The sequence below is a fragment of the Diospyros lotus genome, chromosome 4 (assembly GCF_014633365.1).
Source record: "Diospyros lotus cultivar Yz01 chromosome 4, ASM1463336v1, whole genome shotgun sequence".
NCBI classification, from domain to species: Eukaryota; Viridiplantae; Streptophyta; class Magnoliopsida; order Ericales; family Ebenaceae; genus Diospyros; species Diospyros lotus.
The window spans coordinates 1,257,994-1,284,317 of NC_068341.1; the positions used below are offsets into that span (position 1 = coordinate 1,257,994).

The following is a 26,324-nucleotide window of genomic DNA, read 5'->3' on the forward strand; positions in this document are numbered from 1 at the left end:
CATAGCTATCATCAATCTAGCTCAGGCATTTCTTGGTCACGTGGGCTTCTTATATGCTTGTGCCTGGGCTGCATGCTACATATGCTGCTGCTGCACCTGGGCGTTTGGCATTGGCATGCTCCAGTGTGTGGGTTCCTCCACTAAAGGACCTCTTTGCATGACATGGAACCGAGGGCCTTGTTCTCTGCATTGATGCACCTTTCATTGGTGTGCCTTATGCAATGTTCATTGCCTCTGCATGCCTCCCTCATGCCAATGAGCGGCACAAGGTACCTGCCCACACAATGCTTATTGCCAGCTGCAGTATTTCCCTAGCTGTAGTAGCTTAATGACAAGCTCTTTGAACAGAGCCAGTGAATCTCCATCCAGAAAAATAACAGCCACTAGGATCTGTGAGATCTCCTGAGTTTTTTTCCCCTCAGGCAATGACTTTAAAGACCTGATGACGGTGAAGTCATGAATAGACACTGATATGGTGGGGAACATTAGAGTCCTGAATATGGTCTGGTTAATTTTGATTTTGAAGATTTAGCTGGTATTTTGATTTCCATGTCAGTTGTGGAGATTTATACTTTATTTTGTGGGTGCAGAGAATTCATATATTGGAAGCATTAGAGGCCTTCAGTGATATGGAAATGGTGGGAAATTTCCTTCAAGATGACCGAGAATTCAACGAGTATGATCATTTTGTACTCTAATTGAAGTTTCTTAACATTTCTTTTATCCTGAAGATACTGTTTCCCACTATCATTTATCTGCATTTTCATTTTTATAGTTTGTGTTTTCTCATGTCACTGAGTTTGGCCTTTAACTCACCCCAATGTGGCTGTGAACTCAATGCCAAACGGGGCCTATGTTTGGGGCAATTAATGGTTAAACTCATATCCAATATCCTCAGGGTTTACTTTTATGTTGAGGATATCTATACCTTATCTTCTTGCTTGATTTTGTGAGATTGATAATGTGGTTGATAATTATGCACCAACATGGTAGCTCACTTAAGGTCATATTGCTTGCCTTGATAGTGGCCGGTTGCATACTGCATATTTCCAACTCCTCTCTAATACCTTAAGATACTAGAATACTGTACTTGCAAGTGCCATCTAATAAACTGACTAGTAAGTAGTAACTTTCTACTATTATGTTAACTGGCTTGTTTAAATATTAAAAATTTGCCAATGAATCACCCCGCTGTGTTTTCTTTATTCTTGGGAGCTGATGGGCACTCCCTTCTTTTAGGTGAAATTACAATTTTTTTATTTTTTTTTGTAGCTTGTTCTGTTTTTTATTTTTAATGTTTCTTTTTTCTTTTATCTGCAGAAATGACTACGAAATGCTGTTGGCACTTGATGAGAATAATCATCGACATGGTGGTGCATCTCTGGATCAGATCAACATTTTGCCGCAGTCGATCGTTCAGGTACTACATATGCATGCATGCCTAGAGATGGGTGAAAGGCTCCCGGCATTGAGGTCCATTGGTTCATTTGTTATTGCATCTTGCAGGGTGACAATTTTGAAGAAGCGTGTGCAATTTGTCTCGATACTCCATCCTCTGGGGACACGATAAGACATTTGCCTTGTTTGCATAAATTTCACAAAGACGTATGCAACTTTTTTCCTTGCTTGTTATAGTTCATTTCCATTTGAACTCTGTACTTATGATTTGGTCCACCCATGCAGTGTATTGATCCATGGCTTAGACGAAGAACATCATGCCCAGTATGCAAGTCATCTATCACTTGATTATCAAGATGAATTTTTGTGAAAGACGCCAAATATGCAATCAATGGGCATTCGGAGGATCAAGGTAATTCGCCAAATGCACATTTGAGTGCCTAGACATAATTTGTGATTGTGAGTTGGTGTTTGAATGCAAGATGTGTCGCCCTGGAGTTTGCAATAGATATGAAGTCCATCTATGGGACTTCGCTGGTATCATCTGCATTTCTGAATTAATTTATGATAGTGTTTGGAATAGCCCGGCCCTCCTCCGTCTTTGCTTATGCTGAACAACAGAATGGCAATAGGAATTTATTTACAAAGTCCCATGGAAGCTGTATAATGATCATAAGTTGAACGGCGGAGCATACCCCCCCAATCCCATTTCATTGTGGGCATCGCATCTTATTATTGTTTTGTTCTATTTTTGGAGGTTGAATGCTGTGGTGGAATGGCAGGGTAAGCAGTTACTTTTTAATTAATTTGCTTATGTCGAATTGTTGGCAGCTTGGTTTTCTAATGTCGGATGAGAAAACGCTATTTTGATTAATAAATTGTATTGTTATCTTACTTTTAAGTTGTAAACTTATTTCTTGTAAAACAAATGTATTTGGTGGCCATCTACATTGATTAAAACATACTATGGAGCTAAAGGTTGCTGATTGTTATTACCGGACCCTAAAAATATGGTTCGATTTAGAAATTAGAATGGAGAGTCCATTTTGATTTGTTATTGGTCTGAAGTGCCACTTCGTTCTTCTATCAGGCGGGCCGAGGCCGCCGTGTTATGGCGGCAAAATAATGCGAACGTAATTGTGCCACAAAAGCCCAATAGCGGCCTTGTATTGGGCCGGCAGAGGCGGCAGTGTAATAAATACGAAGGTAAGTTGGCCACAAAAGCCCAACAGCGGCCGTGAATTGGGTCGGGTAGTCCATTATGAGGCCTAGTTGGGCTTGGGGGCTGGCCGAAGCACACTCGCCTATTGGGCCGGGGAAGCCCAATGAGTGAAGTAGGAATTGGGCTGGCCGAAACCCACGGGCCCGAAGTGGGTAGGCCGGCAGACTCCCAATACTATTGACGACTCAGCGTTGGGCCAATAGAACCCACACGCGTTTGCTGTCGTGTTGCAATTGGGCCAACCAGATAAATCTTAGCCCAACTAAGAACCTCAGCTCAGATTGGGCCTACAGAATCCTACAATTTTGTCGCCGAAGAATCTCTGTTTGTTGCGACTGGGCATCAAAGCCCTGTTCCATTTTTATGGAACGAAAAGGCCCAGATTGGCAATACCTGTTCACACGTCCAGACTACTATCACCATATAATCTACGGAAAATGGAAAAAGTTTTCAATAAAAAATAGAAAGGTGAATATGAAAAGACATTTTTTTTAAAAAATAGACAAGTTTTAAAAATATTTTAAAAATAAAACAATAACTGGAACGAAGTATTTCCGTGCAACTTAGTATATAACTGTAACCTTATCCAACAGAGAAATCAGTATCGGGACTACAAACGGCCTCCTGAAGGTCCAAAGACACGTCGGATAGTGCAATGCCCTACCCCTTTTAGTACGGACCTGTATACCCATTAGGCCCATCTGCCCCCAACAAGCTACCTCTAACTCACTCAAATGATCATAAAACTTGCAGGTTCGTAAAAAATTTATAAATATATATGGGCTTCGTCCATTGATTAAGCAACTTTATTAGGGTCAGTTGGATACACCCAGCATCAAGCTCTGTGAAACAGACTAACAATAATCATATTCTACCGAGCATCCTTGGATAGGAGATTGTGGGTCTCCACCTTCCTTGCATTGCACAGACCGTCTGCACAATCACCTCTTTCAAATACGGCCGCAGCCCCCATTCCTGTGCCTGCACGTAAAACAATAAAACCCAAAAATGATACAACTCTAGTCCAGAAATGATGGAAGATCATGAATAGCTGACAATGAAGACGCACCTATGCACATAGAAACTACACCAAAGCGGCAATCTTTCCCACGACGTTTCATCTCATGCAATAATGTGGCAACGCAGCGTGCTCCTATAACAAGCCATTGATCAATATGGCATAAAATGCTAAAACGCGCTAGCATGACATTAACAGTTAGGTATAAAACAATATCTAAAAGAACATGTATCTTGTAGGCGCATGATGGAGAGATATAATTGACGTCCTTTACCAATGAATGTATTGTTAATAATTCGGGAGCCCATTGTAAATACCTGTTGCGCCCAAAGGATGCCCAAGAGCCATTGCACCTCCATTAACATTTATCTTTTCTGGATCTAGACCCAGTTTCTTGCGGCAGTAAACAAATTGGGATGCAAATGCCTGTATAAAAGCATATAATATTGTCAACTCTCATAAATTAAAATTCATTAGCTTGGTGTGTATATATGTACACAGAGAGAGAGAGAGAGAGAGAGAGAGAGAGATTTCCCATCTCAGAGGAGTCCAAGACCATAAAATAAGAAGTGCTAATAATTTTACTGGAATATTACCTCATTTATCTCAAAAAGATCAATGTCATCAAGTTCAAGACCAGCAGACTTCACTGCAGCTGGAATCGCAACAGCAGGGCCAACACCCATGATTGCAGGATCTACGCCAACAGCAGCAAAAGTCCTACAAGTACATCATCAATTGATCTACCTTAGACTTTCTTCTATTCTGCTCGAAGAGGCCTATCCATAATAAACAACTGTGGGGGTATAGCTTTCCAGTATAGATTAGGAAATAGCAATAGCCATGACCCATTTGGTGCTTTAAAACATAAAACGTATAAAATAGCTTAATATTTCTCAAGGACAATAATAAATAGTATGAGCTTAAAATTAAGTAAAACCTTTAATGTCAAAGGCCATCTAAACATTCATTAATCAGGCGGAACTAAGTGTTCAATCCCACTCAGAAAAGAAACATACCCAGCCAACTTTCAGAATATAAATAGGCCTATTCTAGAATCAGATATCAGAATGAAACTTGTATACGAGTTGCTAAACCCTAAAAATAAATCATTTTAGGATGATCTATGTTTTAAATTGCTAAACAGTTTAGACTTAGTAAATAAACAAAAGCTCCAGATGGATCTGATTGATTTTGGGGAGTGAAAATAACTTAACCAACTCCTTTTTACCAGTATTTGTTCATTGGGTTTGGATGGGTGGATAAATATATTACCCAATTTGCAAAATAGTAATTGTCAACATTAAGACCTACACTGGAAACCTGGCAAAATATGTATAAAGAAAGACTGAATATGAGCACCGAGAACGTTCAAGCACAGGGTTGGGGCCACTGAAGAATTTGGTCCAGGAAAGCTTCAATGATAGCATCATAGAAGTTTCACCAGAGTCAGGCCACAGCCAATTAAAAGAAGAAAATGCACACAGCTGACAACAAAAGGCTATTTGTAGAAATGATTTGCAACTACATCCAGCAAATAACTCAGAAGCTTAAGCATCTAATGTAAAAAAAGAAAAAGAGAAAGAAACTCAATGGAAGCCAGGAAAATGGGGGGGGGTCCGAAAAGTAGACAAATAGCTGATAAGAAGGGAAAAATGCTTGTCACCACAGCACACCGAATGCAACTTGTGAAACTAAAGGGGAGAAATCAGAAGTAGAGACTAAAGTGCTGTTTCGTTGTGGAAAACAACCCCAGTTTCCCAGAAAATTACTCCATTGAATAAGTAAATAGTAGAAACATGAATATAAAATTTACAATATTAATATATTAATATTTATATCAATATGAATAGTAAAAATATGAATTTTAAAATTTTCTGATTATATTATCACTATAAAAAATACTAATCTACATATTAATAGCAAATTTTGATTAATGACAAATAATTTATTCTACTATAAAATTATAATTCACAAATCGTATAGTCATCAATAATTCTACAACATTAAGAATATCAAAATAGTATTATTGTAAATAAATAGTAAATAGGTTAATACTAAATAGTTGAAATATCAACTGCAACATGAACATTATAAAAATTCTAAAGTTAAAGAAAAAAAAATAATGATCACTCACAATTATCATTTTTTTGTGAAGACTAATGATTATCATTAATATTGTAATATTAATATCCTAAATATTGTATTGGTAATCTTAATTTTATGATATTATCAATCTAATTTATTCCTAATTCAAATATATGGAAAAATGCACTCCGTACCCTTGAGGTTTTGCATAAAAAAAAAAGAAGCAAACAGTGCCCCAGAGTGTATTTTAAAAATAGCATAGACCTCCCTTTACTTTACAAATCTGATTGCATTAACCTCCCTACTGTTACTTAACACCTGTTAAAATTTTTACGACAACCAAATTACCTTCTCTTTCTCTCTCTCTCTCTCTACTCCCTCCAATAACCAGGTCATCTACAGGAAAATTTTGCACATCACCAGCCACCAAAGGAGGAAGGAAACAGCACTGTCCAACAGACCATTGTCCCCCCTCGAAAATTATATCCAAGAATGCATGAATCCAAAGGTTTTAGGTTAATCAAATCAAAAGCTCAATATGTGGCTGTTCATTGAAAATATAAATATATATATAATGTCATAGTGAGAATTGAAAATCAAGTTAACCCAAGAAAAGATCTGTTTATATCAGATAGCTATAAGATTATCCTTGTTGTATGACTCAAAATATTGAGCAGGTAAGTACCACCATATCCAAAGCATAAGTGTAGTAGAAATGGAGATATTAAAGTGAATGTGCAGGCCATATCCAAAGCATAAGTGTAGTAGAAATGGAGATATTAAAGTGAATGTGCAGGCATATAAGGGAACCACCAAAATTATAAATGGGATTCTACTTGATATAGTTAGAATGGCACCCATTGAAGATAGGATGCAGAAGATGGGATTAAAATAGACTGGATGGATATATGAGAAGAAAATCCATAGGTGCACCTGTGAAGTGAGTTGAGGCAATTGGACGAAATAAGTTCCTAGCAAAAGGGGGAGAGGAAGGACAAAGAAAACTCATGGAAAACCTTTAAACACTACTTAGAATACAATGGCCGTACAGAGACATGGCTATTAAAAAAATGGCAGGAGGTCTAAAATTTATTTAGTTCACCCCACTAAATGGAATGATATGATGGTTAAAAGACTTATGCTATTCTAGGCTATCGAGTGATATATCATCCATTATTGAAATCATGCCTATGCCGTAAATCAGACAAGTAATGAGAAGATCACACGTTAACCATCAAAGCATTCTACAAGCATATCAGAGTCTGTGTTCTGGAGAGAATTTGCAAGCGAGGGCAAGGTTCCAGCTAATGACAAAAACAAATAGCAAATCTAAGTAAAGGAATTTGGTTGCTTTGTAGGTGGTCATGACCCGTTACCTTTCTAGGAAATGGCATGATCTTACATGGTAGGAGATTTAGGCTCAGAATGGTACCAAAGTACTTAGACGTAACTAAGATACCATAGGTGACCTCTCTTAGTAAGGTCATGAAAGTAGTTTGGTGATGGAGTTGGGTTACCCTAGAAATGTGGCTGCTCAAGGCATTACCTAGGTTTTCTTTTTTTGGTAAGGCATTATCTAGGTTTTGGATCACATACAAGTGCAGAAGTTACAAAAGAAATGAGGTTAACTATTGGCAGAGAGTACAGGATTCACACATACCAAATTGGTAGTGAAATCAAGCATAACCATGGGGATGATGGAGAAACATGTTCTACGCATTACAAACCTGAATATACCAAGAACTGGTAATCCCTTTTGCATTGCAACACTTCTTTTCATCAGGAGGACAGCTCCAGCACCATCAGTCACTTGGCTAGAGTTTCCTGTTGTGCAGGCAACAAAGCCAACAAAATCAACAATGTCTTTCAAAAATATAATTCTCAAATAATATTAAAATATGCATTTTGAAATACCAGCAGTAGTTGTCCCATCTTTCTTAAATACAGGCTTCAGCTTTGCCAGACCTGACAATGTTGTGTTTGAACGGATTCCATCATCAATGGAGATTGTCATGTGTTTCTCATCTCCAGTTTTTGGATCAACAATCTTTTTCAATTAAATATACATGCAAGTGCACAAACTCAAATTGAATACACACAAACTTGAAAAATAAAGGAATTGCAGAAGTATGATATCCAAACTTTACTGAAACTGCAACCAAAGAAAAATAAGTACCTTCGTGGCCACAGGGATTATTTCATCCTTAAATTTACCAGAAGCAGTTGCAGCAGCAGCCTTTCTATGTGAATCAACCTAAGAACAAAAATAGAGTAAGAAACAATGCAATTACATAAAAGGAATTGTTGTTTGACAAATCTACTGGACTTACTGCAGCCTGGTCTTGCTCCTGCCTTGTTACACTAAACCGATGTGCAACATTTTCTGAAGTTATACCCATGGGGAGTAGGCAATCTTGGGCTTGTGCCATTGCCTTGACCTATATGAAACATAAAATGAGCTGGTCACCACCCAGTAAGCCTGTTAAGGAAATTATTAATGAAGGAAACTTATGAAATTCCAAAATCAAAGCATGAGATAAAGAACACACTCTTGGATTGACTGATCCTTCCCACGCCATTGGGTTTGCTGTCATGGATTCCAACCCGGCACCAATCCCTATGTGATAGACATAATATGAGAGAACAGATGAGGCAGCAAGAACCTAAGACATCCTGCACACTGGAGTTGAGATATACCAATATCGTAAAAGCCAGCTTTAATTGCTGCAGCTACATCAGCAACTGCCTGAAGACCGGATGAACACTGCCTGTTCACAGTTCTAACTGGCACAGTTTCTGAGCAACAGAGACATGATATTGAATTTGCACATGAAGGGAACAAAAGCAATAAACATGACAAATTGAGCTAGGACATGTACCAGGGAACCCAGCATAAAACGCTGCCATCCTGCATTCACTAGCCCTTTGAGATCCTGGAGCCAGTACTGAGCCCACAACAATGTCTCCAACTTCACTAGGATTTACATTTGTTTTTTCTATCAATGCCTGTGTGCAGAACAAACATATTATAGGTTACCCTAATATCATCAACCCTCATTTCTGGTGTTTAACAAAATACAAGATTATACAGAAAGCATACCCTCAAAACTGTAGCAAGTAAATCATCAGGATAAGTATCCTTGAAACCTCCTCTCTTTGACTTACAAAGTGGAGTCCGACATGCCCTGTTGAGTGTCACCAGCACAACAGTTAGGTAACAACTTAACATAGTCGAGCATAATTTGTAAGTCCAAATAATGCAAGAAGAAAAAACTAATTCTGGAGTAATCACTTACGCCACTACGACTACATCATCGTCATAAACTGAGGTTCTATGGTATGCTGCACTATCCCCAGCAGCACACAAAGATGCCTGCGTGTTAAGAGAACAGATCAATGAAGGATAGGGCAAAGGCCAAACATGAAAACATAACTGTTACATTTGGAAGCACATTTAAGTAATCAACTGAGTATTCCAACTACACAATATGCAGTACTTACACTTTACCTGCAAACTTTTAACCACAGAGAAAGAAAGTTTAGACTATAGGCATGAAGCACATGGAAGGCACACATTCACTTCAATTAATAAGGCGAAACTAAAGATGCCCTCCACTTATTTTATGTTCAATCATTTGACCACCTAAAATTTTTGTTATCAAGAGATTAAAAATTGATTAGGCAAAGCATTGATACAGATAATGGTGGGGAGACTGTTAAGTTTTGGAAAAAAATAACCTTACAGTCTCAACCTTTCATTCACTAGAAAAGCTTGATTTATACAAGCTTCTTTACAAAAATAGGAAACAACTAACTTTAGGAAAGAATCCTAGAATCTATACAATTTAGGATACAACCAAGATAGGAAACATAATCTAATCTAGAGGATACAATTTTTCTTTTAGGAAATAATATATACAATCAATCAATCTAGGAAACATATATAATCAATCACCAATCAATCAATCAATCACCAATCAATCATCAATAAATCAATCACCAATCAATTATCAATCAATCAATCACCAATCAATGATTGAATCATTCCATATCAGCTGCTGACACTCCCCCTCAAGATTGAGCGTGTATATCTTGCATCTCAATCTTGCTTATCATCCTGTTAAATACTGGTGCAGGCAGACCCTTAGTTAGCATGTCTGCTAACTGATCTTGGGATGAGATGCATGGTGTGCATATCAGCCCACTATCCAATTTCTCTTTGATAAAGTGCCTATCTACTTCAATGTGCTTTGTCCTGTCATGTTGAACAGGATTATGAGCGATACTGATTGCCGATTTGTTGTCACAGTAGAGTTTCATAGGAGTAGTCCACTCAATCTTGAGATCATTTAGAAGAATTTTTAGCCACAATAATTCACACATAGCTAGAGCCATGGAACAAAATTCTGCCTCAGCACTTGACCTAGCCACCACATTTTGTTTTTTGCTCCTCCACGTTACCAAATTGCCTCCCAACATAGTACAATATCCGGAAGTAGATCTTCTATCTACAACAGAGCCTGCATAGTCTGCATCTGTGTAGGCCTCAAGGGTCATAGCTTCTCCCTTTTTGAACAAAATGCCTCTTCCAGATGCTCCTTTTAGATAGTGGAGTATTCGATACACAGCTTTAAGATGGACTTCCCTTGGGTTATGCATGAATTGACTAACCACCCCCGCAACATAGGCTATATCTGGCCGAGTATGGGCCAAATATATCAGCTTTCCAACTAGCCTTTGGTAAACTCCCTTGTCAACCTTATCTCCTTCTAGAGCTTCTCCCAACTTATGATTTGGGTCAATGGGTGTGTCACTTGCTTTGCAGCCTAGCAATTCGGTCTCCTTTAAAAGGTCTACCACATATTTTTGCTGAGATATGAATATGCCATCTTTAGAATGAGCCACCTCTATTCCCAAGAAATATTTTAATCTCCCCAAATCTTTGATTTCAAACTCCTTTAACAAGCACTCCTTTAATTGAGTCATCCCTTCTTTGTCATTGCCGGTAACAACAATATCATCTACATACACAATTAACACAGTTACTCCCCGTGGCCGAATATTGAATAAAAAGAGTATGGTCTCCTTGGCTTTGTCTATACCTCATGCCAAGCATAACACTCGTGAATCTCCCAAACCAAGCCCGTGGGGACTGTTTCAGTCCATACAGGGCTTTTTTTTAGTTTGCATACAACCGGCCCTTGTGTGGCTATTTCATAACCTGGTGGTATTTCCATATATACCTCCTCCTCTACGTTACCATGTAAAAATGCATTTTTCACGTCAAACTGATGCAATGGCCAACCTAGATTAGCAGCTAACGAAAGGAGGACTCTTAACTGTATTTAGTTTAGCCACCGGTGCAAAAGTGTCCAAATAGTCTACCCCATACACTTGTGTATATCCCTTGGCAACTAATCTTGCTTTGTACCGATCTAGAGATCCATCAGACCTATATTTCACAATATAGACCCATTTACAACCCACTGGATGTTTTCCTTTAGGCAATTTTACCACTTCCCAGGTCTGATTTTTTTCCAAGGCTGTCATCTCAACTTCCATGACACCCTTCCAATTCTTATTCCCTATAGCTTCAGAAAAACTTTTTGGAATTGGGATGGTATGTAGGCTGGTAAGAAAGGCTTTATGGGTAGGAGACAACTTAGAAAAGGAAAGAAATAGGTGTAATGGATGCTTGGTACAAGTTCTTTTCCCTTTTCTTAGAGCAATGGGCCAATCAAGGTCATAGGTATCTGGTTGGACAATAGCTTCAGCAGATTTTGTAGAGCTCATATGAGTCATATCAAGAGAATTGGTTGCATGAATACCTGGTGATGACTCTGAAATGGCAGGATTGTCAGTGTTATTCCTGCTTGTAGAGACCGTAGGACTAGGACTTGTAGAGGATGCAGGAGCTTCCATAGGACTAGATTCGGTTTTATTCCTCCTTGAGTATACCTGCATAGGCCGAGGAGTAGAAGGTGAAGCTTTCTCAGGTGTCATGTTTTTCGAGTCTTTCTGTTTAGGAGATGGGTTCGAGGATAGCAGATTAGGGTCAGGAAGAAAGGAGGAATCCCTATTAATTAAGGTCTGATTTTGTTCTAAAATAGTTGATGATCTGAAGTACGACTCATTTTCAGCAAAGGTAACATCAGCAGATACAAAATATTTCTTTGAGGGAGGATGATAGCATCGATAGCCTTTTTGTGTAGATGAATATCCAATAAATACGCATTTTAAGGCACGAGGATCTAGTTTCCCTCTATTGGCTGTTGGAATATGAACATAGGCCGTGCACTCGAATATCTTGGGCTGCCAATTACTACTAACATGGAAGTCAGGAAAATGACTTATCAATAGTTGAATAGGACTTTGAGATTCTAGAGTTTTAGATGTTGATAAGAGTGGTGGCAGTTAGGGCTGCTTCTCCCCAATAATGTTGAGGGACATTATGGTGAAAAAGAAGTGCTCGAATAACAGCTAGAAGATGACCATTTTTCCTCTCGGCCACCCCATTTTGTTGAGGGGTGTAAGGACAAGAAGACTCATGAATAATACCTTTTTGTTGAAAGAAAGCGGATAGAGTGTGATTGAAGAAATCTCTAGCATTATCAGATCTAAACCGCTTTACATTTACCCCAAACTGAGTCTTAACCATATTGTAAAAATTGGGGAAAACATGGCTTACTTCTGACTTGGCTTTCAACAAATATAACCACACCACTCTAGTACAATCATCAACAAATAAGACAAACCATCTTGTCCCAGAAATATTGAGAACACTTGATGGACCCCAAATGTCACTATGGATTAAAGAGAATGGGAAATCAGTCCTTTTATTAGAAAGAGGGAAAGAAACTCTTTTATGTTTGGCAAGTTCACAATCAACACAATGAAAGTGACTAAAATCCAGACCTTTAGCTAAATTAGGAAACATTAATTTGAGAGTAAGAAAGGAGGGATGACCCATTCTATAATGCTGTAACCACATCTCATCCTCATTGGATTGAGCTAGGCATGACATAAGAGGAAGAGACTCCTCCTTGTCTGGCCCTACTGATTCCTCGAGGTAATAAAGCCCCTCTTTAGCCCTAGCAAGCCCAATCATCCTCTTCTTGCCCTGTTCCTGTATCTCATAGACATTGGAATAAAAAGATACACTGCAATTAGTATCCTCAATAAGTTTTTGAACAGATATAAGATTAGCAAATAATTTGGGGACATGAAGGACATTCTTGAGGGTTAGGTGATCATTGAGAATAATATCTCCTTGACCAGCAACAGTAATGAGTGAGCCATCTGCCATTGTAATTTTTCTAGAGCTAGGACAAGGCTGATAGGAAGTAAACAATTGTGGATGGGATGTCATGTGGTCTGAAGCACCCGAGTCTAGGATCCAACAATGTTGGTGTAAAGTTTCTGAAGCATGTAGGGAAAAAGTGTAGGAAGCAATACCTGTGAGAGCAAGAGAGCTACCTTTTTCTGCCTTTTTGTCTAGAGATCCCAGAAAATTTTTTAGTCTTTCAATTTCTGCCTTGTTGAGTTCAAGAGACTGTCCCCCATGCTCCAATCCTCTCGGTTCCAGTTGCTGACTGTTGGCTGCTGCTATATGCACTTGACTCCTTGCTGGTCCCCCTCTAGATGGCTTTCCATGGAGCTTCCAGCACTTTTCTATGGTGTGCCTAGGTTTCTTACAAAAGGTACACCATAAAGAATCCCTATCCACTGGTTTCTTTTCATCCCTAGGGCCTTTGTTTTGATTATAAGTTTTTAAAGACACTAGGGCAGAACTCTCACCGGAGATAGCTTCTAGCATTATACCCCTTCTCCCTTCTTCTGCCCTTATTAAGGAGATTACCTCATTCAAGGAAGGTAAATCCTCTTTGCCAAGAATCTGCACTCTAACCGTATCAAATTCAATGTTGAGGCCGGCCAAGAAGTCATATATCCGCTCCTTTTCAACAAATCTCTTATGGAGTGCAGCATCCTCACTACATTTCATCTTCAAACATTGGTAGTGATCTAGCTCTTGCCATAGAGTTTGTAACATATTTGCATACTCCGTGATGGTTTTCGAGCCTTGTTTGGTTGCTGCCACCCTTGCCCGTATTTCATAGATTTGGGCTGCATCTTTCACCTTGGAATAGGTCAAGTTTATGACCTCCCAAATATCCTTGGTTGTGGTAAAAAACATGATAGTGTCATTAATCTCTGGAACCATGGAATTCCAAAGCCAGGACATTACCAAGGAATCTTCCTCGTCCCATGCTGCGAATGCTGGATCACTTTCTTTTGGGCCCGTTCCTAACAAGTGGCTAAGCTTCCCCTTCCCTTTAAGAAAGGTCCGGATCAGCTATGACCACTTTAGGTAGTTTTTCCCGTTCAAACGATAGGTTGCCTGGAGAGACTGCAATTCTCCTCCCAAGGTCCCATTTTGAGTTCCAGCAATTGGAACTTCTGAGGTATGGCAGGAATTGGCTGTATCTGATGTAGGTTCTTGGACGGAAGACATCTCTTGGCCAAGATTCAGATGAAAAACGAAAGATGGGAAGACTGGTAAGGATAGGCTTTGTAGATCCCAAAGAATTGTAGAACAAAAACAATCCCTAGGGCTCTGATACCATGTTAAGTTTTGGAAAAAAATAACCTTACTGTCTCAACCTTTCATTCACTAGAAAAGCTTGATTTATACAAGCTTCTTTACAAAAATAGGAAACAACTAACTTTAGGAAAGAATCCTAGAATCTATACAATTTAGGATACAACCAAGATAGGAAACATAATCTAATCTAGAGGATACAATTTTTCTTTTAGGAAATAATATATACAATCAATCAATCTAGGAAACATATATAATCAATCACCAATCAATCATCAATCAATCATCAATCAATCAATCACCAATCAATGATTGAATCATCAATCAATCAATCACCAATCAATGATTGAATCATCAATCAATCAATCATCAATTAATCAATCACCAATCAATGATTGAATCATTCCATATCAGCTGCTGACAGAGACAAAACTGTTCACAATTATTAACCAAAAAATAAGCAGTTGTGAAAGTTCAAAAGATGCCATTTGAATAACACTTTCACATTAAATATTTTACTTGTATAATTTATCCTTTTAGTGAGGATAAAAATTAGTTTTTTCAATGATTTGAAAATGAATATAGCGTTGCAATGGACCTTCAGGCAATCTAGAAAGTCAGTTGCTTACAATCATGACTAAATGAGCTTTTGGTTTTAGGTAGAAAATGAGAAATAAATGGATATATTCATGGAAAAAGTTTGCCTGTTTATCCATAATGATCGCATGGAGGAGCAACATGATATAGTAAATGGAAGTATTCACAGAAGCAGCCCCATATAGTTAGTGGAAGTATAGTCTATTCCAGTTGTCTAGTCTAACCAGTTGGCAAAACATAGTAAACGCAAGTATTCACAGGAGCAGGATACAGTCACCCAAACTTGGGCCAATTACTACATATACGCTCAACCCCTGTTTGTGAGTCCTATAGTGAAACCCCTAGGTTCATAAAGATCAATGAATGAAATTTGCCAAAATATCAAATTATTTACCCCAAGTTAGGGCTAATTGGTCTCCCAACCCCCACCCCCCCCCCCCTTCCTGAGGAGCAAGGAAAATCGTCTCAGGAGGGTGATCATGGAGGCGAACCCACCAAACCACGGTTAGGCAATTATAGTATTGACTAACTATCGTACTTTCTCTCATGGTCGATCAATGCCATGAAACGGACATAAGGATAACCTTATGACAGATCAATATGACAATCCCTTTCCTGCATGTCCTCCTCATGGATAATTTTTCGTACTAGGGCTCAACCAAACCAAATAAACCCCCATCGACGAAGATCCGGGGTTTCCGAACCACCCAAGCCTTGTGCCCAAACTCATAAATAATAAACCCTAGATCCAATCCAATTCATCGAGTTCGCGGAATTCAAGCTACAACCGGAACGTGGTCAGCTCCACAAACGCACGCACGCCAAATCTCAATCAATTTCAGCATCCAAAAACAAATCGAATAGAATAGGAGAAGAAAACACAAGGGAATCAACAGATTAGACTTACAGATATTGATGATTCGATGTTCTCGAGGGAGGAAGAGGTTGAATTGGGGCGAAGATGCTGGAGAAGGACTCTCTGCCTCTCGATTGCTTTCTCCATCTCTCTCTCTCTCTCTCTCTTTCTTCCAACACCAATACCTTCTGCTCGAGGAAATGAGTCGCAGAGATATTAACTGACAGATATGAAATGGGGTTGCGTATTGCTATTGGGCTTGGAAGAAGAAGAAGAAGACGACGAAAAGGTTTCGATCAAAAAGAGATAAGGAGCCGGTAGTGTCTAATAATTGAATTATTATTATTATTAATTAAGATATATCATACATAACAATTCAAAATTGGTTTGGGTTTTGGTTTTGGGCCTCAGAAATTATGAGGCCTTGTCCAACATGGGCTAATGGGCCTTAAGGCCCTCAACAGTAATCCAAACTGGTTACAGCAAGCAATTGGGGTGGCCGATTGCTCACTGGGTCAATGATAATGCAAGAAAATAGGCCTAGGACTTGGGCATTAATTTAATTTAATTTCTGGTTACTCCTATACTTCTTCGTTTGTGTTTGTGTTGTTATTTAATTTTTTTATTATTTTAATTTATTTATATTTTTAAATTAATTTAATTCTTATATTTTAAATTTTTTTTGGTATCATTATTCAAATTTTTCGTTATTTTAATTATACTTATATATTTGTATTTTTAATTAATTTAACTCCCTGTATTGAGTTAAATTGACTTGAAACATAAAAAATGCAAGAATACTTAATCCCATTTTAAACGCTAAATGCAGTTAAAGTATAATAGTTAAATTAATTAAAAAATGTAAATATATGTGTAATCGAAATAATAAAAAAATTACATTCTCACATGAAAAAATATCAAAATATATTATTTAAATTAATTTAAAAATACAAATATAAAGATGTAATCGAAACAACAAAAAAAATTGAATGATGACTTAAAAAAAATAGAAATAAAAATATAAATTTGGCCTTAATTTATAGTGTAGTTGGATGCCCCCTTATTGGTGGCCCATGCGAGCGCCCTTTGTGCGAGGGTAAAATGGGTGTCACCGTTGCATCGTTGGCTGATCTAAGCGTGCGTGTGAGGTGCAAAACCATAAGAAATTCGGGCGCACCCGGCAGTGGTATTGGCATGGTCCGTGTCTGTGCGCGCTAAAACTGCAGCCTAAGGAGACGCATATATGCGCGAGATGGACACTCTCTTGGGAGCAGGAAACAGGGGATCATAGGAGAGGAGAGCGATGTATGAGTGTGGACTGAATGTATATGTTGTAATTAATTAATAATTGGCTCATCGACTAGTTCTTAGTTTCATGTCAATAATAATATATAGCGTCTCATGCACTCATTTGAGTGGCCCTCGTGTTTCCACGCAGCAATTTTCACTCCCCCATGAATTTTTAAATTTTAATGGATGTGGCACAAGCAAAAGCCTATTACAAGGTTAAAAAAGTCTGAAACCCTAAAATAATTTTTTTAGGACAAGAAATGTGTAAATTTCCTCTTAATTAGAAAATTCATGAATAAAGCGTAAATATGATAATTCTGATATTTGAAAATTTTTTCGAGAGCCCACGTAAAAGATAAACATAATTATCTATAAAAATTATAATTCTAATAAATCTTAGAATATCAAGATAAATATTATTTATAAAAATCATAATTCTAGTGGATTTTGAAATATCATGATAGATATTATTCATAATAATTCTAATTCTAATAAATATCGAAAAATTTCATATTTCTCTATAAATAGATGAGTCTCAAAAAATGCATGTCCCTATACTAGTTTTAATACAATTTTTAAATTTTCAGTTCATGACTTAAGAATAGTCGTGTATTTACGTAAGAACTTTTCTATCTCTTTCTAATTTTTCGTTCTTGTAAGATATGGTTGAATTTTTAATTATTGTTCACTATGGTTGCATCTTTGAGTGCTGTTTTTCGTAATTAGTGCACTAAACTTTCTGGGGAATAGAAAGTCTAATCCAACCTTCCTTCCTGACTGCATCTGCATGCATGGATGGGTTCCTTAATTTGTCTTCTATTTGGCTACTTTACTTCCCGTTTAGGGTAATTTGACTCTTAAGAGCTTGGAATTTGAGAGATTTGGGTAGTAGTAGATCTAAGCTGTAGTAGATGTAGCCTAAATTAGGACTTAGGAGGCTTACTAGGTGACAGACACTAAGACTGTAGCGACGTGACAAAAATTGCCAAACAGATGACACGAGGTAATTTACAGATGTCAACGCATATGGGGCTCAAAATTCAGCTCAATTTGGACGGTAGCGACGCAGCACCATGCTCATGCAGGTGCAGAGCAGAGAAGAATTATTACAATTCCAAGACGACGAGGTGGGAAGCGGCCACAAACCTCGGAAAACACGTCGGGCGGGACCATGGTGGGCGGGCGTGGAATGGAACAACATACAACGACACAATTCAAAACAAAAATGAACTGCCCCATTAGAGGCACGTGTCATGCACTATTTCCCTCTCTTATAGCACACGTGTCATTATGTTGAGTTCCGCCCACCATGCAAATGCACTTGCAAGCCAACCATGGGAAACATAATTTCAATTTTAATCTCAATTTCATTTTCATCAACCACTGTTTCTTTATTTTTATATTTTCTATTTCTTTCTATTTTATATATCTTCAACGTAATATTATTTTACAATTTTTTTAAAAAAATTAAATTATAATAAAAATTTAATAATTATCATTCATCCTTTAAAAATCATATATAATACTGTCGACGTTGAAAAATGATCAACTGAAATTCGTCGACCCGTACTAATCCAATAATCATGAATACGAGGAGAAGAAAACAATAACACCATCAACAAACACTACGCAAGAAATTTTTTAGTGATTCAGCCAGAACGATACCTAGTCCATGATTGTCCTCTGATCATTTTGGCAAAGTAACAATATGTATCTTTTATCATGCTTGTACAATAACTTTTTATCCCTCATTTATAATGTGAGATATAGATAATTTACACAAAATTTAAAGTGGTGGGATCATATCTTGAGGGATAATGTGTCTTTATTATTGCGATCTGATCAGTGTTGACTAACGAGTTAGAGTCATCGCCAAGAACTCGCTTGCTATAGTGACCAGAGTTCGCGCTTTAGCAATTATGTGATCTCGCAGAGATGGCTTCGGCCTTGGACCTATTGGGATTCGAGAGATCAGGCCTTATCATCAGACCGTTTCCAACCCATAACAGTCCCGTCAAGGCCCAAGACGATTCAGAAAATGCTCGTAATAAATACTCAATATTAGGTCAAATTATATTTTATTCTTGTATTTTTACATTTTTTTAAAAATACAATTTAATTTTCGAATTATACCCATAAACTTACATTTTCGAATCAATTTAATTTATGTATTTTAAATTTTTTTCATGTGACAACCAAAAGATTTCATTGATTTGATTATACTCATGTATCTGTATTTTTGAGTCAAATTAATTTTTATACTTTAACGTAAATAAAGTGTGACGTATATTTTATTATCTTATTTTATATTTTCTATTTTATACACATGAAAATATATGAATTAAATTCACATAAAAATATTTATCTACAAATGTAATGGAAATAATAAAATATTCAAATTATCACAAAAACAAAATTAAAATATAAGAATTAAATTAACTTACAAATCAAATTCTAAAATATCATTAAATTAACAAAAACAATTAAATGATAATACAAAATGTGAAATTACACGCCAAAAATATGGATTTGGCCCAGAGAGTATTGCATATTCGACACGTGCCATATTCTAAATCGATTAAATTTAAGTGTGCCCACCCCACCATGCAGCCACACACTTTGTGAGTTTATATACAGGGATGAAATTTAATTTGGAAATGATACTTAGAGATTAAGAGGTGACATTACATTCATAGTCTAATTAATACGAGTATATTATATATTAATATAAGACTATCACATTAATTATTATTTTTTAAGTATTTAAATAATATTATTGTATTTATTTTGACTGATTAATTAATTATTAAATTGCTCTAGTTGTCAGATAAAGTTTGAAGACCTTAATGAAATTTCTAAATCTACTTAGATATTAATATTTAATTTGTTAAGTTTAATATTTAAAATTTATTAAACTAATTAATATTAAATTAAATTTTAGATGACCATCTTTGCGCGGCTCCCGTCGCTCCTCCCTTCGATTCTAATAGAGGAGGTAAATCGCAAGTGTGAGTTTTTGTCTCATTGCACAGGATAAAAATCGAACTCACAATTCACCAGTGTAAACTCGACATATCACTTTTTCAATTGTTTAACTTATGTTCTAGGGACTATATTAAATTAAAGAATACTAAGATGGACTTTAAGTTAAAAAATATTAAATTAAACTTATAAAATACTAAGATGGACTTTTAAAGAATCTACTTGATGTATCATGAACAAAAATCTACTTAAAAAGATAAAAATTTCAAAAGCACATAATATTATTTTTAGGGGTGTTCAAAAAAATTGATGCATCGCGGAAATCGACCGCACCGAACCAGACTGCACCAGACCATGCGATTTTTTTAGAGTGGCGGTCCAACACGGTTTGAGAAACCCCCAAACCGCACGGTTTGCGATTTGGGGTTTCACGGTTCGGTTTCAAACCGAACCGCCCAATATATATTATAATAATTTAAAATATAAAAAATAAAATGTAAAATATAAAAGAGGTGGGGGAAACCCTAAATCATTTCAGCATTTCTCTCATCTCTCCCTCTTCGTCTCTCAAAGCTTCACACGCACCCATCCCTCGTCGTCGATCGCACCAGTCCATGGATGACTCAGATCTGTTTTCCCCCTCATCCTAAATTAGCAGATCCAACAATACCAACTCCATTTCTGATAAGGTATCTCTTCCATTTGTACTTTCCAGTCCTGAATGTTTTGTTATTAAGATGGTTTTGGTTTGGTGCGGAAGCTTGAGATCTTTGGTGGACATTGTCTGATCAAGATATTTGGATTTGGATTTATTTGTATGTCGATTGGGGTTGTTGCAAACCGTGAAAACCGCATCAAAATGCACCGCGTTACGCAGTACGGTTTGGTGCGGTTTTTTCATGCCAAATCAAATCGGTCGGTTTGATTACATGTGAAAACCGCATGTGCGGTTCGGCGCAATAAATTGGCTAAAAATCGGCCAGACCGAACCGTATACACCCCTAATTATTTTTGACTTAAAATATGTTATACATATTTCTCGTACCATTTCTTATGGGTTAGACTTAGCCTAATAGGCTGGCTCAATCGCCTAAAGCCTAGTAGGCCCAGATGAGCTCATCAGGAAAGCTCATACATTGCTGAAATTCTAGGTCACATCACGAAATCAAGCGAGCTCCCAGCAAAGAGGAAGGCTCATAGCGAGCTCTAAGTGATATATCCAATGAGCTGCTAACAATGCTTCTAACTTACTGGTCTAACCATTCAGCTCGCCAATCAAACTATTCAGCTTGCATAACAACATTGCTGCTGAATAACCGGAAGCAAGGACCCACTTACTTTTGTAAGGCAAACCAGATCACTAGTAATACGGAGCTCACTCCCGATTTTATGGAAATGATAAGGACATCTTGTCCCCCATAATATCATCTCTATATTTTTGTATTTTATGCAATTGTAAACACCCATCACTATAAATAGGGGCCAAGAATACCATTGTAGGAGAGAGAACAACGATAATAACATATTGTTACTCTATCGGAATATCCAGAGAACAGTCATGGAGTAGGCATTATTCTGACCGAATCATGTAAAAACCTCTTGCGTTCGTTCTATTATGTTCCTCCTCCATGCATTTGGACTTATTTACTCATTGAGGGCCTATAAATCACGGTTGACTAATTCTAAATGTCGACAAAATAGTAATTGAAAATGTCTTTAGAAGAATCGAGACATGAGTATTTCTTAAAAACTATAACAAGCTCATGGATACTCTAAAATCTCGAAACTTATCAAGTAAATTTCTTTTATTTTGGGAGGTCTCAAATATAACGCAAACAAATTAATTTTGATATTTAAAAATCTTTCCAAGAGTTTTGTAAAAAGGATAAACATTATTCTTAAAAATCTCAATTCTTATAGATTTTAAAATATTAGGAATACTTATCATAAAACTCCATATTCATCTATAAATAGATGACCATCGTTCTAAGAAAGACATGTGCTTAATACTATTTTTAATATTATATTTAAATTTTAAATATTAAAGTGTTTAGGCAAAAATTGCTCTACATCTTTTAATTATTTTTTTAATATAAAATTTAAATAAATTAACAACGACATTCTTAATTAATAAATAAATTCATTGTTCTCACGTAACTAAATTCCTCCAATTTTAGCCTTGTACGCCAGACAAAGTTGTTAAAATATTTAAAGTACAAGAGTTCAAGAAACTGAAGGCATTCACATGAACATTAATTGTCCGTATCCCAACAGAATCTTCAAGGTAATTTGTCCCTATATGTCAAGTTCCCATTCTAATTAATTTATTATTATTTATTTGATGTTAATAATAAATTATTACTTGGCCTTGCATTCGTTACTACGTCTGTCTTTTAGTTTAACATTATTATGTGTGTGACAAACTTTAAATCTATCTATCTATCTATCTATCTATCTCGAATAATATTGAGATGACATGACATTCAAATAGAAGAAGAAATATGCTTATTAACCTGAAAACATTAGTTAATAATGTGATTAATTATTAAATATATATATATATATATATAGGGTTTGACGTACGTACCACCTTTGATTTCACTAAGCAATATGCATGATGGACTTTATATAATAATTTTATTAAATACGTTGGTTAGGAATTGGAGTTACGTAGCATTAGTTGTTACATAATTAATTCTCTGCTATACTATAATAATACATCAAATCTTGGGTGAATATTCTACGTACAGCGCATCACATTTGGGAATTAATAAAGATGGGCTTCGAATATTTTTCAAAATTATAAGAAAATCAATCTCTACATGCTATATATGGTTGGTGGGAGAGAAAAAATAAATACCAAGAGAAAGGAAAACGAAAAGTTTAAACCCACAACTTCATATATAAATATCATCATCATAAGTAAATTATTATTCCAACTACCTTTAAATGCTTTAATTTGTTCAAAATTTTAACTCAAAAGTTTTAGTTAAAGTAACTCAAAAATTATATATGCATGCACATATAAATTTATCGCACTTAAATGGTCACAATTTTAACTAATTGGTCCCCCGGCCCTCTCTCTCTCTCACTCTCTGTCTCTATAGTAAAGTAACCTTAACTAACTATGGAGTTAGGATGCATTTTTTAGACATGCAACTCAACAAATTTCATTATATTATTATTATTCTAATAATTGAGATATGCATGGTCACCTAGCTAGAAATAGGAGTGATGAGCATCGAAATTAAAAAAACTCCTTATATATATATATATATGAAGACCGAAGACTAGACTGGTCTACTGTTGGACCGGACTGATCCGGTTTGCACTAGACTAGATAGATCGATAACATTTTTACCCTGTTTAATATGAATTTAAAGTATATACGTGTGTGCGTATATATATATATATATATGTTATTATCTGTAATGTTAAGTAACTACTATTAAGCCTTTTAAGTTATTAAGTATATATACTTAGAGAATCACTCCAATACTCTCAGAAGTCAGAACAGAATGTACCAAAGCCAAAGCAAAAGCCAAATTAAGGTTCTAAGTATCTCTCCAAAAGGGGTCACCTCATAAAGAAATGGAATACGTGTCCACCCATTATCATGCTAGCTAGCTGGACCTTCTTCTTGATAGAGCCCACTTACTTGCACTTTTCCATTTCTTTCTATATAAGCATCAGGGACCCCCCCATTAATTGTTGTGTTACTACTACACCCTTCACCCGGCCATCTCCTCCTTAATTCGCCTTCCTCTCTCTCTCCCTCTGCAACTCCAACCATGCAAGCCTCTCCCCATTTCTTCGCCACACCAACCTCATATAAACTTCAAACTCAGCCCACAAGAAATTCTCCTCATCACCCACAGCTATGTACACCCAAAATCCTTACCGTCAACCCGTCAAAGGGGACTCTCCACCGGAAGATTATTCTGCGGCCGGAGCAGAAGCCTTTGATCGGCCCGCCTCAGCCCGCTCCGGCGCCACCTCAAACCGGCCACCCGCCGAAGCTGAACCCGATTCAGAAACTAGCGGCCTCCGCGCTAGACATGGTTGAGAGGGCAGTGATCATGAAGCTAGATAATAAGCACGGGCTGAGCCCGACAGTAGACCCGGCGGTTCAGCTGGAGGGGAATTTCGCCCCGGTCAGGGAGTTTCCGGTTCAGCAGGGGCTCGAGGTGGTTGGCCAAATTCCGGCAGCTCTCCGTGGGGTGTACCTGAGGAATGGGGCCAACCCCATGTTCCGACCAATCAACGGCCACCACTTGTTCGACGGGGACGGGATGGTCCATGCCGTTACGCTGGGGAACGGGAACCGAGCCAGCTACTCTTGCCGCTTCACTCGCACCAGCCGGCTCGAACAGGAAACCGCATTGGGGAGGCCCATCTTTCCCAAGCCGATCGGCGAGCTGCATGGCCATTTGGGGTTGGCTCGGCTGGCTGTGTTCTCCGCACGAGCTGGCATCGGCCTGGTGGACCCATCTCGAGGCACTGGTGTCGCCAACGCCGGATTAGTCTATTTCAACGGCCGGCTCTTGGCCATGTCAGAGGACGATCTTCCGTACCACGTCCGCATCACGAAAGATGGTGATCTACAAACGATCAGGCGGTTCGATTTCAACGGGCAGCTCGAAGGGTCCATGATCGCTCATCCAAAAGTGGACCCCATCACAGGTGATTTCTACGGCCTGAGCTACGATGTCCTGAAAAAACCTTATCTTAGGTACTTCAAATTCGACACGTGCGGGAGGAAGTCACGTGACGTGACCATCTCTCTCCCGCAACCAACCATGATCCATGACTTCGCAATCACGGAAGCTCACGTGATCATCCCGGATCACCAAGTCGTGTTCAAGCTATCCGAGATGACCCGGGGCAAGTCACCCGTCATCCACGACGCCAACAAGATATCTAGGTTCGCGATCCTACCCAAAGACGCCGCCGACGATTCGAAGATCCGGTGGATCGATGTTCCAGATTGCTTTTGCTTCCATCTCTGGAATGCATGGGAGGAAACTAGCGAAGCAGGCGACCCGGTCATCGTGGTAATCGGGTCATGCATGAGCCCGCCTGATTCGATCTTCAATCAACGGCCCGACCCCCTCCAAAGCGAGCTATCTGAGATCCGACTGAATCTGAAAACGGGCGGGTCCACCAGGAGGGTCATTGTGGCCGGCCTCAACCTGGAAGCCGGACAGGTGAGCAAGCGGTGGCTTGGCCGGAAAACCCGGTACGTGTACTTGGCGATAGCGGAGCCTTGGCCGCGGTGCTCTGGCATCGCCAAGGTGGACATGGTGACGGGAGAAGTGAACAAATTTATTTACGGCGATCAAAGGTATGGCGGCGAGCCATGTTTTGTGGGCTGCGGCGGGGAAGAAGAAGAAGAAGACGGCGGATATGTGATGGGCTTTGTGAGAGATGAGAGGAAGGAGAGGTCGGAATTGGTGATAGTTAAGGCTTGGGACATGGAGCAAGTGGCTTCGGTAAGGTTACCGTCTAGGGTACCCTATGGTTTTCATGGCACATTCGTTAGTTCTCAGGACTTGAGCCAACAGCGTCTATGTTGATAAATTTAACATCCATGATCATCATCTTCTACTTGTAATTACTGTATGTAGATGTGAATACCTTTTAGTTTCTACTAATACAACCTATCATTATCAATCAATTCTCTTTCTTCTGTTGAGAATTAATTATACATTAAGCTGAGTAAGAGTGTATCCAGGCTAGCTACATGCAGTGAGTGACACGTAGGCTGGTCGGGCAGACAAGAAAACAAAACCAGAAGGAAGTTTATTTTCAGATCAGAAATGCTATTTGGCTCTTAAATTTGACACTCCTTCACATTCTATTTTGACGTCTTGTAGATTATATTAATATAAATGTATAACATATCAATATACGAGTCTTTCTCTTACGTTGACATTCTATATTGACGTCTTATACATTACGTCAATATAACATATCAATATATGACTCTTCCTCTCACTCGACATATATGCAGAGTACATAATTAAGCTTCTTCCAATAACTGTCAATATTATGATTTGCCTTTAGAAGTTAATTATCAAATACCCTAATAGGTATTAACATCAAGACGGAACAGAGAAACAAAAAAGAAAAGACAGAACAAATTGAAGAGAAGACAGGACTTGCCCTAATCTCATTATATATATTTATTCTACAATCAAAACCAGTAATTTCCAGATCAGTAAATCTCCAAAAGAGGGCCATTTAGTTCTGGGTAAAAGACAAGGTAGAGGAC

General features: G+C 37.8%; 4 protein-coding genes across 6 annotated transcripts; 2 read left to right on the plus strand and 2 right to left on the minus strand.

Annotated features, from left to right (window-relative positions):
- Window positions 1-254: 254 nt before the first annotated feature.
- LOC127798766 (E3 ubiquitin-protein ligase SDIR1) lies at window positions 255-2,292 on the plus strand. Of its 2 annotated transcripts, XR_008022492.1 has the most exons (5): window positions 255-269; window positions 349-676; window positions 1,321-1,420; window positions 1,507-1,605; window positions 1,684-2,292. XR_008022492.1 is itself a non-coding variant. In XM_052332364.1 (4 exons), exons 1-4 carry the CDS (start codon window positions 630-632, stop codon window positions 1,744-1,746), a joined length of 309 nt encoding a protein of 102 aa, XP_052188324.1. In that variant the 5' UTR covers window positions 525-629; the 3' UTR covers window positions 1,747-2,292. The 2 variants fall into 2 exon arrangements, 1 of the variants encoding a protein (XP_052188324.1); XM_052332364.1 differs by lacking the exon at window positions 255-269 and having other exon boundaries at window positions 525-676.
- A 1,063-nt stretch (window positions 2,293-3,355) lies between these two features.
- Window positions 3,356-16,038, minus strand: LOC127800106 (3-ketoacyl-CoA thiolase 2, peroxisomal). Its single transcript, XM_052334537.1, has 14 exons — window positions 15,830-16,038; window positions 9,023-9,099; window positions 8,827-8,911; window positions 8,606-8,732; window positions 8,424-8,522; window positions 8,276-8,343; window positions 8,057-8,164; window positions 7,903-7,980; window positions 7,641-7,773; window positions 7,454-7,550; window positions 4,235-4,358; window positions 3,956-4,064; window positions 3,690-3,773; window positions 3,356-3,601 (listed from the first exon to the last, which is right to left on the minus strand). Exons 1-14 carry the CDS (start codon window positions 15,923-15,925, stop codon window positions 3,492-3,494), a joined length of 1,395 nt encoding a protein of 464 aa, XP_052190497.1. The 5' UTR covers window positions 15,926-16,038; the 3' UTR covers window positions 3,356-3,491.
- Window positions 12,117-14,607, minus strand: LOC127800107 (uncharacterized). 2 transcript variants are annotated; one of them, XM_052334540.1, is made up of 2 exons: window positions 13,203-14,607; window positions 12,117-12,852 (listed from the first exon to the last, which is right to left on the minus strand). In XM_052334540.1, the coding sequence occupies exons 1-2, from the start codon at window positions 13,966-13,968 to the stop codon at window positions 12,818-12,820; spliced, it is 801 nt and encodes a 266-aa protein (XP_052190500.1). In that variant the 5' UTR covers window positions 13,969-14,607; the 3' UTR covers window positions 12,117-12,817. The 2 variants fall into 2 exon arrangements, with proteins under 2 accessions (XP_052190500.1, XP_052190498.1); XM_052334538.1 differs by having other exon boundaries at window positions 13,182-14,607.
- A 7,679-nt stretch (window positions 16,039-23,717) lies between the features above and the next one.
- Window positions 23,718-25,847, plus strand: LOC127800155 (9-cis-epoxycarotenoid dioxygenase NCED6, chloroplastic). Its single transcript, XM_052334610.1, has one exon. It carries the CDS (start codon window positions 23,842-23,844, stop codon window positions 25,624-25,626), a length of 1,785 nt encoding a protein of 594 aa, XP_052190570.1. The 5' UTR covers window positions 23,718-23,841; the 3' UTR covers window positions 25,627-25,847.
- Window positions 25,848-26,324: the final 477 nt, after the last annotated feature.

Bases quoted from the DNA above. Each gene is read 5' to 3' on its own strand.
- LOC127800106 (XM_052334537.1), bottom strand. From the start codon at position 15,925: ATGGAGAAAGCAATCGAGAGGCAGAGAGTCCTTCTCCAGCATCTTCGC. The intron at 7,981-8,056 runs GTAAGTCCAGTA...TTTTGTTCTTAG, and splicing joins AGGAGCAAGACCAGGCTGCA to GTTGATTCACATAGAAAGGC. The intron at 3,602-3,689 runs GTGCGTCTTCAT...TTTTACGTGCAG, and splicing joins TGTAGTTTCTATGTGCATAG to GCACAGGAATGGGGGCTGCG.
- LOC127800107 (XM_052334538.1), bottom strand. From the start codon at position 13,968: ATGTCCTGGCTTTGGAATTCCATGGTTCCAGAGATTAATGACACTATC. The intron at 12,853-13,181 runs GTATTGCTTCCT...TATGAGATACAG, and splicing joins TAGCTCTCTTGCTCTCACAG to GAACAGGGCAAGAAGAGGAT.
- LOC127800155 (XM_052334610.1), top strand. From the start codon at position 23,842: ATGCAAGCCTCTCCCCATTTCTTCGCCACACCAACCTCATATAAACTT.
- LOC127798766 (XM_052332364.1), top strand. From the start codon at position 630: ATGGAAATGGTGGGAAATTTCCTTCAAGATGACCGAGAATTCAACGA. The intron at 677-1,320 runs GTATGATCATTT...TTTTATCTGCAG, and splicing joins GATGACCGAGAATTCAACGA to AAATGACTACGAAATGCTGT. The intron at 1,606-1,683 runs GTATGCAACTTT...CCACCCATGCAG, and splicing joins TGCATAAATTTCACAAAGAC to TGTATTGATCCATGGCTTAG.